The sequence below is a fragment of the Hoplias malabaricus genome, chromosome 9, assembly GCF_029633855.1.
Source record: "Hoplias malabaricus isolate fHopMal1 chromosome 9, fHopMal1.hap1, whole genome shotgun sequence".
Lineage (NCBI taxonomy): Eukaryota > Metazoa > Chordata > Actinopteri > Characiformes > Erythrinidae > Hoplias > Hoplias malabaricus.
This window is the reverse complement of record NC_089808.1, coordinates 29358820-29374546: the sequence shown is the minus strand read 5'-3', so window position 1 is coordinate 29374546 and position 15727 is coordinate 29358820. Positions and strand designations below refer to the sequence as shown.

Here is a 15727-nt window from a genome sequence, read left to right as displayed (position 1 = left end):
TGTATTTGGTTTTTCTATACTATGGATTTGAATTATTATTATTATTATTATTATTATTATTATTATTATTATTATTTTGTTTGTTTAATAAAAACTCATTACCCCACTTATGCCATATTTGTGCTACAAAGGGTATTTTTTTTTAGCAATGCCATAGGAGAACAACTTTTGGTACCATTAAGAGCCATGTTTGTTTAAGAGATGTGTGAGTGTGAAGAACCTTACAGGTTTAAATCCCATTACTCAATCTTATGGTTCTCTATTAATTTAAATGTATTGGTTTTTTATGGATCCAAAATCATTTACGTAAAGAGTACATAAGGTTAAAAGTGTGAAGACGTTCTCATCCAACTTCTTTTGAAATCAGGGATATTAACACTAAGCCCATCCTTTGCTGAAGTGTCTTCTGAGGGACACTTTTGGTAAAATGTTGGATTTATTGCTGTGATATGATAGTGAGGAGGTCAAGAATTGATGTTGAAAGATTAGCTGTGAACACCACTCTAACTCAGTGTGGATGGTGCTTCATCACACATTTAACACAATTTCACTGCTGGGAAACTCCTTTCTACATGCTTGGAACAGGACATAGTAACCTTAGACACATGTGCAGCTGCTCCAACCTGTCCAACGCTGGGGGATATGTATATCTCTATTTCATGCTTGATATTGAAAATGATGCCCTTAGTCTCATATTCTCCTGTTCTGGTGTCCCATTCTATTAGTCATTATACAAACTGTGTATGCAAATGAACATGTGTAAGAAATCAGCCCAAGTTTCACTCATATTTTGGACGTTTAAGTTTTAGTGAGGATCATATGATGAGCAATTTGAATAATGCAGCAAAATACAACGAATACCTCTGCTTTTCTAACTGAAAGGTCACTGTGAGTTTACTCCAAACGAGTCAAAATATGAGTCAATAGTGAAAGTGTAGCAAATGCTTACAGCTTCAAAACATTTTTCCTTTTGTTCTCTGCTGTATATTTAATCATTTTATTGCTTCATGTCCAACTTTCAAACCCATTCTGTTTCTGTGTTAAATAATTTATAGACACAAATGTGAAAATGCATTCAGTGAGAGAAAAACAATCCTTACTGTCACTACAGAGATGGGTCCATTTTATTAAAGAATATTTATTAAAAAAACTAACTTTAACTGAATCATACACTAGTATTGATTAGTGTGTTTCAGTATATATACATATATATATATATATATATATATATATATATATATAAAACATTACATCTTACCAATATAACTCTATTGCAAAAGACACACACACATATATATATATATATATATATATATACTGAAACACATATATATATATGTGTGTCTTTTGCAATAGAGTTATATTGGTAAGATGTAATGTTTTTTATCTGCAAAATATAATAAAAACCCCAACAACATATTGTAACAACACTCAAAAATGAGTTAGAAATATTCTAGTAGGCTTGGTGAACTAGTTTTTAGATGCCTAACCTCAAGGAGGAAGATTTCTCAAACGTTCTTAGGCAAGCCTTGTAACCACAGTTCAGTTAGAGATCACACAACAGCAGGTCAAATAATCTCCTGTTAGAATATGTTGATTTTTGTAAGACAGTCGAGGAGCAATTAGTACAGTTAGTATAGCTAAGACAAATATTTGCTCCTGGTGAACAAACACCAACGACCAACGATGGAGCCTGCTAAAACAGCTGGGGTCCAAAAATCATTGATTGGTAAGGAAAATGCTAAAAATCATTCAAACATACCATGAATTGTATGTATGTATGTATGTATCTTTACACTTATATAGCGCCTTTCTAGACACCCAAGGACGCTTTACAATCCACACTGCTCAGAATGTCATATCTATCTCAGAAAGATTAATGTTATGCTTTTATGTTATGTTCACAATACATTTTGGGTTGGCTGTTTTGCGTTGTAGTGATGCTGAATCTAACTGCATGGATGGGTTTGATAGCAGCTGCAGGATTAGGTAAACATATTTTTGGATTAATTTATTGTAATTTGGAATTCTTTTATATTTAAAGCAACAAATATATATTAATTTTTGTTACTGCTTGTGAGATTGCAAAAACAGTTATTTTTGTTTATAAAATATAATAAATCAACAGAATGGTAATGTTAATATTTTGGGGAAAATGTACTTTCAGGGTTCACCAACATGCTTCTTTGAAATACAGATGATCATATCAACAATCAGCAATAATTAACAATCCACAATCACAAGCAGAAATATCTATTGCAGCTTTAAAAGAAGCCTCATGCTTTAGTTTTTGTTTTATCTATGCCATAAAAATAAATATTCTTTATTTACTCCATTATAGGAGCAATTCATTTCAATGAGTGTCCAGTCCAGCCTCACATCCCTCTCTATCTGATTATGATTGGAGTGTGTGGTGTAATTATGCTGATACTGGCCTACATAAAAAACACACTAGATGAAGGAGCCTTGGGTCAGCTCTGTACCATCTGCATTTCCTTCATCCTCCTATTCAGCATCTGCTGGATTCTTACAGGTAAGCACTATATAAAAAAGAAAGACAGATACATTAGATTTTAGTCCTTATGAGCAAAACATATATAATATTGTGATGTATATATAACATATGACTGTTTGCTTGTTTTCAGGGACCTTCTGGGTTTACTCTGTATATCCTCCAAACTATGATTCCTCGAATTTGAGGTACTACTGTAGGAGGACACTTTATCTTTTCGCATTTTGGTTCAACACCTTGTGCTACTTATGTGTGTTTGTAATGTTTACTGCCTGCACATCCTATCTCCTGTATAAGTGTGTTAAAGTAGCATTCTGTTTATAATGTGCTAAGTGTCAAAGGTATAGTGTCCATATAAAAATACAGTCACGTGTTTTTTAAGTTGAATGGAACATGTGACTGTATATTTATATGGACACTATACAGTTTCTTCTCAGCAAGTGAAACATTTTGATCAAAATGTACTACAATAGCTTTACTTAACATTGCATCGTGTTCACATCTGTCTTTTTTTAAATGCTATTCAACATTTACAAAAATATTCAGAATTGATTTTCTGAGACCTGGAGTCCAAAAAACCCAACTGTCCTCGCTCTCTTTGGGTGGGTAGGATGGCCCTTCTTCTCCCCTTACCACTAGAACAAGACTAGTCAATGTTCTGTTTGGTCTCATAGAAGGTCTTGACAGTTATAGTGCTTTTTTGCTGCATGGTACCTACTCAAGTTGGCTCATCTCTACTCAGCTCCTTTGCTTTCCAGCTATAGAAATCTTCTACCTGGTTCCTGGAAGCAGATACTTATTATTTCCTGCTCTCTCATGAGAGAGACTTCTTTTTCAACACAAACTAGTCACGTGTAAAATCACCAAGCTACAGCAGTGATCACATTTTTTTATCCGACTCACAACAGCAGCTTGTAAAAATACACCATGGTCTTTTGGAGAGGTTCAAATGTTTTTTTGGATTGGTGGCCAATGAAAGAAATTAGCAAGAGCCAGGTCTATGCATTGCATTTCCTTAATCCAATAAATTTTTTACTCACTTTGATACCGACTCAGTTTTTCATTTCTGTCACAATTTTCAACCACAACTGATATGTATGAACTGGGGCATGGGGATGTTTTCAGTCCTGCAGCAAAAAACTCATACAAGTATGTACACATGCAGTCTGTAGATCGTGCACATATGTGGGCAGGTTGTGAAGTAGGCAGGTAAACCTTATTTTAATTATAATATGCTCGCTCAAAATATCCACATGTGCGCAGAATTGTTGCACAAAAATAATGCCATACCAAACCTGTGTTTTAAAAAATGCCTCTAAAAATATCCAAAATCAGTACCAAATGCCATAGTGTATATAATACTGGAGAACGACTGTTTCCACAGCAAAACAAACTCAAATCTGCACTCCTTCAGAAGCTTCACCCTCAAATTTCTGCACATGCATTTGTGGAGCAAAACAAATATTGTGGAATCCAGAGTGTACTGTGACACAGCAAAAATAAGCCTTTGCTACACACCTATGGAGGAGGAATAGAGCAACCTCCTCATCCTTTTTCATGCCTTTCAACATTCTGAGGTCTCTCCATCATCTAAATGCCTCCAAATGCAGTTTCTTGGCTTCCCCTAGCCAGCAAAGGAAAGAGAGAGAGAGCACCAGTGTCAGCTATGGAAGATGAGAGCACTTTTGCCATTGAGAGAGGAAGAGTGCCAGAGCCAGTGTTACACATAGAGAGAACCAGAGCTGAGGACAGAGCGTTGGGCAGTGAGGATGGAAGACGCCAGGAGTTGTGCCTCCATTTTCACAATTATGTGCACAAGCATGAACATCCAGTGTTACTTTATTGGCTGGATTTCTTTTAATGAGTCAAGGCTGTGTAAAAACACAAGATAATATTTTCTGTTCTGTAAACAAACCTGCAAACTAGAGAACACTGAGCATATAGTTCAGTAGTTTTAATTGAGTGTCTGCTGGGAGAAAAATGATTTGTAAGTTAAATATAATGTAAATGTATTTAACAAATGATCATGTTGAAATGTCCAGCACGTGAATATTGCTTGTAATGGAATGCTCAAATGTGTGTTTGTGTCCACTATTACGGTTGGGTCAAATGCAGAGTAGTAATTTCCCTAAGGGGATCAATGAAGGTGTTTCTTCTTCTTCTTCAAACTCTATGAGCAGGCAAACCTTATTTAATTTCATGAAACTTAATTTAAAGATTAATTTATAAAACATTAAAAATAAAACAAAATCTCTGACCTCATATTAAATTATAATGCCAAAACACAGCATTTGTACAAGTCTTTAATTTCACACAAACTGATACATGTGTGTCTACGGAGAGTCTAAGAGTTTTGGAATTTTATTTTAACTGCAGAGAGCCGCTAAAGAACAGGTGATCGCTCAGACTAACCAATGAGGTCTAAAGTGTGCTTTAAGCCCGCCCACATTTCTCAATGAAAATAATGAACCGTATACAAAACACAGACGGTATTATCGTTTCTGTCTTCGTGTGTTCAAACTGAAAATGAATTAATTAGCCGTTTTTTCATTTCTTCCACTCTCCATTCAGTCCAGGGATCAAAATAATAAAATGTTCACGGTCCCTGTCGCTACCTGATTTGCGCAGCCTACCCGATTTGGACGGCGCATGCGCTGACCTTCACGCATATAGCTTATAGCAGCAAAGAAACTGTTTCCAAAACAAATAAGAGCTTTATCTCCAGGAGTGAGTAACTTTTATAGTTTAAACAACTGGAGAACCTGCAAAGTGTTTTTATTTACAACTGACGATATCCGTGTCGAGGTAGTCTTCTATTTAAACAAAACATGACAAATAACAATGTGCGACACACATGACGTTCAACCAAAGAGGGCAATGTCTCTTTACAATTATACTTGAAAAACAAATTAGTAAAATATCAGAGCTATTAGCAGTGTACACAAGAATGGTGTTCTGCGCATGCGTCGTCCAAATCACTCTACGGCACAAATCGGGTACAGACCACCACACATGCGCACTATATCGAAGTGATTGGTCATCTGCTCTTTGTGTTTTGCCTCTGAGTCCAGTGGCGTATTTTCGAACTTTCCAATTCGAATTCATAATCTAGAAGTCGTACCCATAATAATTTGTATTTATATAAGTTGTGTATATAATAATAAGTCGTAGGCATAAATCTTTATCCATCCATTATCTGTAACCGCTTATCCAATTTAGGGTCGCGGGGGGTCCAGAGCCTACCTGGAATCATCAGGCGCAAGGCGGGAACACACCCTGGAGGGGACGCCAGTCCTTCACAGACACACACACATTGACTCAGACACTCACACCTACGGACACTTTCGAGTCGCCAATCCACCTGCAACGTGTGTATTTGGACTGTGGGAGGAAACCGGAGCACCCGGAGGAAACCCACGCGGACACGGGGAGAACACACCAACTCCTCACAGACAGTCACCCGGGGCGGGAATCGAACCCACAACCTCCAGGCCCCTGGAGCTGTGTGACTGCGACACTACCTGCTGCGCCACCGTGCCGCCCTTTAAATCTTTAATATTTATGCACACGTTTTTTTTTACAGTAATCTTATGCTGCATTCGAGTGATGTCGGAAACTGGGAAATACAATTTTTCGACTTGTAAACTGCTCCCGAACGGCAGACAGAGTCGTATTTACCACGGGTAAACTCGGGATTCTAGATGATAAACGAGTTTACGAGATGTGACGTATCGTGATCTTTTACCTCTTCCCCTGGAAAAATGGCAAAATATGAATAGTTAAATTATGCATGTGTTCTGTAAAGTAAAATATTACGATCAGATTTGTTATTACTCAAAAACCGTTTCGTTGTAATTTAATGATAAATCACTTTCTGGGGACATGTGGTGTACAGCGGGTGGATCTTTAGTAAAGCACCCGAACTACTTAACCACCCGATATTTACAACCTTCCAATGAGCACCCTAACGCAGCATATCTCCACACACATTCATGTAGCGGCGCATTAGCCAATAGTGTGCGACGGGAAATTTCAGCAGCTACAATCCCACGGGGTGTTATTTTCCACCTGTACTCAGACAAGCTCCACCATCTGAGTATCGGCAGACTGCAGCGAGAAGCCAATCAAAGCGCAGGGAAGCGGGAGGTGTCAGAAAACAGGCGGGAAAAAAAACACACGACGAACCAAGATATTCACGAAAATAGACCTTAACCTCATGTCCTGGTACGCCATGTTTAAGCGCGTATTGCTTCTTGCGACATGTGTTGCAAGTTTTCATTACTAAACAGAAAACTTGCTTAAGACGAGATGGCTGGTAAGTACACATTTGCTGCGGCTCTGTAGTGTCTCTGCCCTGTCCGCTCAGCCAACATGGCGGCGGCGGTTACGGTTTCGGTTTCAAAACGTTATTTAGCTTTGACTAGTTATTTAGCAAATATTTCATGCGAAATACAAATTACAACACAGGCGAGATTCAAAGATTCTTACGGGTGAATCCTTGAAAATGCTTGACTATTAATTATGTATTTTCCACAACAAATTATATTTTTTTCACAACAAATAGCTGTCTGAATAGTCGTAGAGCCTAAAACGAAAACTGCTCCGCACTGACTCGGCTTTGCGCCTGTAGGTGTGATAATGAAGACTCTTTTGGTTCCCAAACAGCTCCTCGTTATACAACGGAAGAGAAAATCACCCTAACATTCTGCTCTAGTTCCAAGAAAGAAGTACTTTTTTATTGCGCACAAAAACACGGGAAAAAATAAGTGACGCAGTCCACCGCAGGCCCGAACTGGACAAGCAGTTCAAGACTGTACATGGATGTTTAAATGACTGTATGAATAAAAGTAGAACCAGTTTAGATAGCAAATAAAATCTACTTGTAAACAGGTGACACATTTATTATTACATATACATTCATTAGTCTGTAACCGCTTATCCAGTTCAGGGTTGCGGTGGGTCCAGAGCCGTTGAGTTCGGTGACCTTAGACAGTGCTACTTCATAGCGTTGGTATAAGGGGTCACAATTTCTGACAGTTGCGGATTTGTGGCCCCTATCTTGGACAAGAAGGAGCGCCCTCTGGGGTCACGGAACTTGACGGTCGCAGAATTCAGTGTAACACTGGGCGCTAGGCAGGAACCCACCCAAGAGTGGGGCGCCAATCCTCCGCACGGAGACACACTCGCACCCGTGGACACTTTTTTATTAGCCAATCCACCTCCCAGCATGTGTTTTTGGAACCGTGGGAGTTAACCTGAGCACCCGGAGGAAACCTGCCTGCTGCACCACCGTGCCGCCCTGGACATATACAGCTTTGCTATTTTAAGGAGCGTAAGCCTGGCATTTATGTTGGTAGAGTTCTGATTTATTTTGATTTCAGAAGGTGATATTATGTCTAAAAACAGAAACCAGATCCGAAAATAAGTGGCAGAGCTTCACTGAGCCGTTAACCTAAACCTAAGATTTAGGCGAACCCACTCCAGTCCTGTGGAAAATAAAAGCGGTGTAACGTTTGTAAGACATGCTTTGCTTGTTTTCTGCCTGTTGTGCTCACACCCTGCCATTCCTGCCGTTCAGGAATACAACAAGAAGAACAAAACGATATACAGTTTGTGTGGTTTTGGCAGGACTGTCATGGATGAGATTTTAAACAGCTAGTTTCAGCAGGAGTTCAGAACAGCAGAAAACAACGTAAAAATAAAACAACCATTACATTTTAAAAGCTGTAAAATCTTTTAAATGACAGTGTCCATCTTTAATTTGCTCCTAAAACACTAATATTACAGTAAATAAAGAGTTAATTACATTTAGTAGTGATTTAAAATGTGTTAAATTGTACTTTTAAACACCTATAAGCTCATTATTAATTAAAGTTTTGTTTATTGTCCAGTGCTGAATTTGGAAAAAAAATCAACATAAATATTATTTATAAATAAATAATCTATGGTATTAAAGTTCATATAGTATGCTATTCTGCTTTGTTTCTGACCTATTATGTGTTTTAATGGTAGAATGGTGATGTACAGTCATAATTACAGTTTGAAATTACATTGAATTTACATGGTATTTGAGCTGTAAAATACAAATGAACTTATTTCCATTTTCTTAGTTATGGCATCTCACGTCTGGTATTAACATCTGTTCTTAAGAATTACGTGGGTTGTTTTTGTAGTGGGAAAAGCCATGGTCTTCTACACTAGGGTTCAATTCTCGGTTTGTAGCACAGATCGCTAAGAAACATGATTATGGTTAGATTTTCCGCTCAGAAAAGGGCATATGCGAAAGAACAGATATTATCAACTGCTTTGAGATGCAGTAACAATGTTTATGCATCATAGTGTACTTGACAAAGAAAGTGGAAACAAGTGAATGAGTACAAACTCCAATTCCAAAAAAGTTAGAACCATATGCAAAAAGTATTTGCCCATTATTAATTTGCTGCCAGAAAACACAGTTGCACAGTGGTATGTTTACCACTTTGTTGAATCAACTCTTTTAACAACATTCTGTTGGAAACTGAGGTTTATCTGTATCTTCTGGATGTTTTTAATAAAATTATTTACTGTAGATTAAGACATCCCCAAGCTCTTTATTATTTCAAGCTATAAAACATTATTGCTGAAATTTTTCACTATTTGCCTGTGCAGTGTTTCACACAATGTTAAAAACCCCATCTTCTCTGAGATTTTTTTTTGTTTTTTTGTTTTTTTTTTTAGATCCAGCAAATTCACTGACCAAATTAAATTTTTGGTAGCATTACATAATGCTCAATGCTCTCTTTTTGTCCCTCTCCCAACTTTTTTGCAACATGTTGCCGGTAATACCACTTAATTTCAGAAGAACTAATGCACTGTTGGTGTAATAACCCTTTTATTACAAAACTAGTTACAGGTTAATAATCTTTTAATGACAACCAGGTAACTGACATTTAATTTATGAGTAAATGCAACTTGTTGCCACAGTATTACAATATTATTACACTCTTGCATACAGACATATTACTCATTCTGATAGATTTTTCTTGCTTGTTATAATGAAGTACTGTTGGAAATGATAATATAAAAATATAATAATAATAATAATAATAATAATCTGGTTTTTACCAGATTTAATTCATTTCACTTTATCTTTTAAGGCCATGGGGGCAATAAATGTAAATTTAGCCTACTATTTTGTTGTGTTTCAGTACTGATTTTTAACACTGTGAGGAGTTTGGTGTGTTCTCCCCGTGTCAGCGTGGGTTTCCTCCGGGTGCTCCAATTTCCTCCCACAGTCCAAAAACACACGGTTGATGGATTGGCAGCTCAAAAGTGTCCCTATGTGTGAGTGAATGTGTGAGTGTGTGTTGCCCTGTGAAGGACTGGCGTCCTCTCTAGGGTGTATTCCCGCCTTGTGCCCAAGGATTCCATGTAGGCTCTGGACCCACCGCGACCCTGAATTGGATAAGCGGTTAAAGATAATGAATGAATGATTTTTAACACAATATGTCATTTATATTTTTTTGTTTCATGCCCTGACCCAATATACAAGTTGCAGAACTGGTTGCAAAGTGCTTGCAGGCCCGTGACATGGCTTATTGCCCCTATAGCCACTTTCCAGTTGGTGCTGCGATCTTGACATCTGGAGGAAACATAATAACAGGTAAAATATGGGTGAACCTTTTAGTATATGAATCACTTCTTTCGTGTTTTTCTAGTTCTAGGAAAACCAATTTAACCCCTTAGGTCATTATAAAGACATTATTTTTAGCTATTAACAGGAAGCAAAAAAATATGCATTGTTTTATTTAGCACTGGACTTGCTCAATAAATTCTTGTGTCTTCAGCTGCAGTGAAATACCCTGACTTGCCATATGTGTACATGTGTGCATGGCAGGCTGTAATGTAGAGAATGCTTCCTATGGCCTTACGGTATGTGCAGAGAGAACAGCTATACAGAGAGCTGTCGCTGAGGGCCACAGAAGCTTTACAGCTATTGCAGTCACATGGTAAGATATGTGCTTTTATAAACTGTACCAGTTGAATAAGCCACAGAACGGCACATTCTGTAAGGTCTATCTTGTTCTCCCAGTGAAAACTATGGAGTAAGATCACTGTCAAAAATAAACGTGTGCATGCTCATATACTTTCATACATAAATATTTCATTTGTACACAAAACTCTGTTTTGTGTGTGTTTTGTACCAATACGACTTAAAAAATATACGATTATAAAGACTTATGCATACGATTTGAATTATTATGGGTACAACTTCTAGATTACGAACACAAATTGGGAAGTGAAAAAATACTGTCAAAAATACGTCACTGGACTCAGGCAAAATGCATAGAGCAGAAGGCCAATTGATTCGATATAGTGCGCATGCGTGGTCTGCTGCGTCTGGTTTTGTACTGGTGGGAGAGGTGTCAAATGAAAGCTTATGGTGTCCCTTTGTCCCCAATATATGTTATTTTATGATTACATGGTATTTACCTGGATTGAAGTGTATTTACATTTTAGAGCCCCATTTCTACGTTTTATTTTATATTCATGTCTTAACTGATGGATATAATGGAACAAGGAGAGTTGTAGACAGATGAGAGCTTGTTAGTTTCAGGATAATCTCAGAAATTCAGTGATGGCAGGATTATACATTACAAGTTGTATAACCACAGATATATTTTAGTAGAGGTGATTGGGTTTTCCCCCAAATCAAGGATTACATATATATTATAAATCTGAACACTGACTGAATAATACTTTGTCAGTTCAAAATCCCAAGAACCAGCCCATTGATTTGATGAATGATTTATAACTTTTGGATTTTTGTGTTTTATATTTCAAGCAGATTCCTCATTAGTTGTCCGCATTTTACATATTAATACTGCTCTGATCGAAAGAGGATAGTTTCAGCTTTTATATGAGACCTTCATCTTGTATCTTTTGTTGTAATTTTTCCTGCTTGTGCAATATGAGGCTAATGTGCCTGGAGCATTAAAAAAAATCTAAAATATAACATATAAGATATTTTCCTGTGGTTCTAGGTTTCACTGTGCATGTTCATTCTAGATAATGAACATTCCCATGTTCATTATCTAGAATTAAAATTCTATAAGCAGGCAAACCATATTCAGTTTCATGAAATTTGATTTAAAGATGATTTTATAATCCATTTAAAATAAAATGCAACACCCACCCTATGTTAAAATATAATGTTAAAACACAGAATACATACAACTCTTTAATTTCACACAAACTGATAATACATGCGTGTCCACAGAGAGTCTAAGAGTTTGGGACTTTTATTTATCTGCAGAGAGCTGCTGAAGAACAGGTGATCGCTCAGACTGACCAATGAGGTGTAAAGGGTGCTTTAAGCCCGCCCACACTTCCTAATCAAAATAATGAATTGTATACAAAACACGGACTGTATTCTCGTTCCTGTCTTCGTGTGTTCAGACTGAAAATGAATAAATGAGCCAGATTTTTTCCCCGTTTCTCCCATTCTCCATTCAGTCCAAGAACCAAACTACTAAAATGTACATGGACCCTGCCGCCACCACCAGTTCAAATCAAGACGCAGCAGACCACGCATGCGCACAATATCGAATTAGTTTTACCAGTTAATGAATAATGGTTTTGATTTTGGTTAAATCTGAACAAAACATTGTTCTTCAATCTCACTCACACCCACTACTTCATAGAAAAAAAATCTTATATTACTTACTTGTTTTATATTATAATTTTTTGTATTTATTGTGATTTGTTTTTACTTTATACAAGCACCACACTGAATGAGAAGGCATTAGTTTAAATATGTATAATAATGTTAGGTGCCTAAGACTTCTGCACAGTACTGTACCTCTAGACCAATTTTGGTAAGGAGTAAGGTAATGATAGCTTGTGATGAATAATGCTGACTTTATTATTGCTTTATCACAGTGACATTAAAGACAGTTTTGTAGGACCTTGTGGGGCTTGTCGACAGGTGCTATTGGAGGTAAGATTTTGTATATAATTGCATTTTCATGTTTGCAGATTTTTGTGCCTAAATTACAGTATATATTTGTGTCATTTTCTACTTTTAAACTACATTATGCCTGTATCCTAATGCATCAATGGGATTTAATTATGTCTTTCACTTTAATTCTTCCAGTTTGGCACAGAATGGGACATTTACCTGACAAAACCAGATGGTTCGTATAAGAAAACAAGTCTGAGGGACCTGCTGCCTTTAGCATTCAGCCCAGCTCACCTGGCAAAATAAGGAGACTCTGGATTTGCTTTTCTAACTATGCTTCCTCACTTATGATGTTTTTCGTGCATCTTGTATTCCTGTATCAAAAACTGACATTCATTTTTAAAAGTATTAGCACGGATTAACATTGATTAACCCCCAGATAGTACAGAAGGCTACAGTTTTAGCACCAGTTTCAGGACCGCAATTCTAGGGCCCTATAAATATTAGCGATATGGACCTATCTTCTTAACATTTAGTTTTAAAGGCTCATTCTGCCCAATAATAAGCTTTACCTGCTTATAGCCTAAATGCATATTCTGGCTATATAAGTTTCAAAAGCTTATTCTGGCCAAATACTACTTTAACTTCTTATAATTTAGTTTTAAAGGCCTATTATAACCAATACTCTATGTAACTGCTTATATTTTAGTTTTAAGGGCTTATTCCACCCAAATATTTTATATAACTGCCTATAGTATAGGTTTAAAGGTTTATTCATCCTAAAAAGTGAAATGTGTTAGAATTAGACAGAATAATACAAATAAATATGTACATTTATAAATGTAAAAAAAAACAACTGAAATTCAAACTTCAGACTCCTGAAAGTGAGAGAGAGAGAGAGAGAGAAAGAGAGAGAGAGAGAGAAGATGCAAGACAACTAAATGTAATTTAGAACATAGAATTTACTATTCAAAACCTACACTCTAAAGTAGGTCACAGCACTACCCACCATTTGGATGGCCTCCCTTCTTTTATCATCTCTTTATTTATCATCTTGTTAAATTCTTCTACTTTACTGAAATAGTAAAGGGACATCACTGCTCTCTTAACAGAAATATTGATGGCATTCAAAGAAATGTTCATAAATTGACAATGCTAATTTGAATTTAAAGACGTCATCTATAGTGATACAATAATTAAAAATTAAAAATGTTCTCTACTCTTACTTGTGATGATAAACATGACCACAGAAGAAAAGAAATAATGTTTAATATATATTGAAATATACCATTATAGCAAAGAATATACAGAATATAGAACAGCAAGCCATTACACACAAGCCTGTGTATATATATGGAGCTGTAGTCCTACAACTGCAGCCTCCGAATCAAAAGCTTAATATAGCTACTGCAGTGCCACCAGAGGGCACTACAAGCACAGTTAGTAAATCTACAATGTACTGCCTGTATGCTACTGAACTGGAATTAATCCAGTTTTCAGAAAAGAATAGCATGAAAACAAATCCATCGGTTTCTTCAAAGCAAATATAAAATAAATTTAGCATCAGAGAGATATCTTTCACAGCTATCAGTAATCAGACATGTCTTGTGCCTTCACTACAACATACATTTATGATTTTGTTTAGGCGGAGAGACAAGGGAGGTTTTGTAAAATATGTTTTATGTTGTATGAATATTTCTAAATTATTTAAATCTTGAGGGTATAAATGAAAAGAGAAGAATAGGAAAAAAAAAGAAAAAGAAGGTGTTCAGTAGATCTCTCAAAAACTGTTCCTCGGTAGGGGAAGTTCCTTTGCTCTTAATGTTCCTCTGCCTGTTTGAAATTCTCGGCAACACGACAGGGGCCTACATTCTGTTCTGTCACCCGGGAAAAAACACTCTGACAATGTTCTCTGTGTGAGAGGAAGGGACAGAAAAAAAGGGTGGGGGAGTAGAAGAGTGAAAGAGAATAAAAGAGAAATGGCAAAAGAGGAAAGCACAAGCCACACTTGTTTCCATTTAGTGAAATCTAAGAAGTAAAATAGTTTAGCAACTGTACTGCACTTTATGGTTCAGTAATAAAAATAATTGTATGTTGTATTAATTACCCTTCCATGAGTAAGTAACATCCTTTTAACATACTCCCACTCTAAAAAGCAAGGAGGTGTTTTTTTCCCTGCTTATATTTATATCTAATCCAACACATATAAATATGTTTCTGTATATGCAAGGAAAAGTAACACTAATCAGTCACTACACTACAAACCCTCTTCTATAGCATATTATTGTATGAAGAAAAAAATGTTATGTAAATGACAGAGACCAACTTCCTTTATTTATGTATTCTGAGTAAATTAAACTTGATCATTTATTTCTATAAAGAAAAAAGATCAAAGTATAATAAGTTTGACTTATTACACAAGTCTCAAAAACTATTTAAAATATAATTAAATGAAACGTTTAATCATCAAGCCTCTCCTGGTAAACCACGCAAATTACCACCATAAAACTTTTCCCCTGTGAGAAATTAACACTCAGCCACTATGTGGATATTAAATAGCTGTTAGTAAGAAAAGGAAACAGTAAACAATTTATACATATCTCTGCAGATTGTTTTGAGCTAATGAAGTCTTTGGGAATATGGTATTAGAATGGAATACAATGGACAAACAAAATACTCAACATTACATACTGAGGTTTGTTGTGTAATTTCAGATGTTTTCCTAATGCTAGAAAATTAAATAAATATAGTTTGCACTATATTATAATCAAACAATGTTTATCTTTCTCACCAGTGTGCAATTAGCATTTCAGTACTCTAAAGTGTTTCAAACATTTAAGTTATAATTAACTTAAATGTTCAGTGCAGACATTCTGTGTCTGGGTTATGTAGTGTGTGAGTATTATTTTAATATTTTAAATAACGCTGAGTCATAATTTTAACTAAAAATGTATTAATAATTTAATATACTTGTATGTTAAATGTAAATCATTTTCATAAAGTATAAATGTATTAAATGTTTCAGTCATTATAATTTGGCTCCATATATTCATTTTAATTGTGTTACATTTTTAAACAGTGTAGTTACACACACACACACACACACACATATATATATATATATATTCCACTGCTGCAATAGATTTGAACTGATCTCGGGGACTTAAAGAGGTATAAATAAAAATAAAGAGGCAAGGCTGTCAACATTTCCATTTAAAAAGTAAGAAAAAGGAAAAGAGAGAAAGGAGGCACATAATGAGTGTGCTGACGAAGCA

General features: G+C 36.0%; 1 protein-coding gene and 1 long non-coding RNA gene across 2 annotated transcripts; both read left to right on the top strand.

The window, feature by feature from the left end:
* Window positions 1–1595: 1595 nt before the first annotated feature.
* LOC136706737 (uncharacterized) lies at window positions 1596–3511 on the top strand. Its single transcript, XR_010804139.1, has 4 exons — window positions 1596–1729; window positions 1939–1989; window positions 2342–2533; window positions 2646–3511. It is a non-coding gene; the product is annotated as an uncharacterized lncRNA (long non-coding RNA).
* Window positions 3512–6614: 3103 nt separating this feature from the next.
* Window positions 6615–15466, top strand: zgc:103586. Its single transcript, XM_066680939.1, has 5 exons — window positions 6615–6827; window positions 10044–10154; window positions 10389–10500; window positions 12434–12491; window positions 12648–15466. Exons 1-5 carry the CDS (start codon window positions 6821–6823, stop codon window positions 12756–12758), a joined length of 399 nt encoding a protein of 132 aa, XP_066537036.1. The 5' UTR covers window positions 6615–6820; the 3' UTR covers window positions 12759–15466.
* Window positions 15467–15727: the final 261 nt, after the last annotated feature.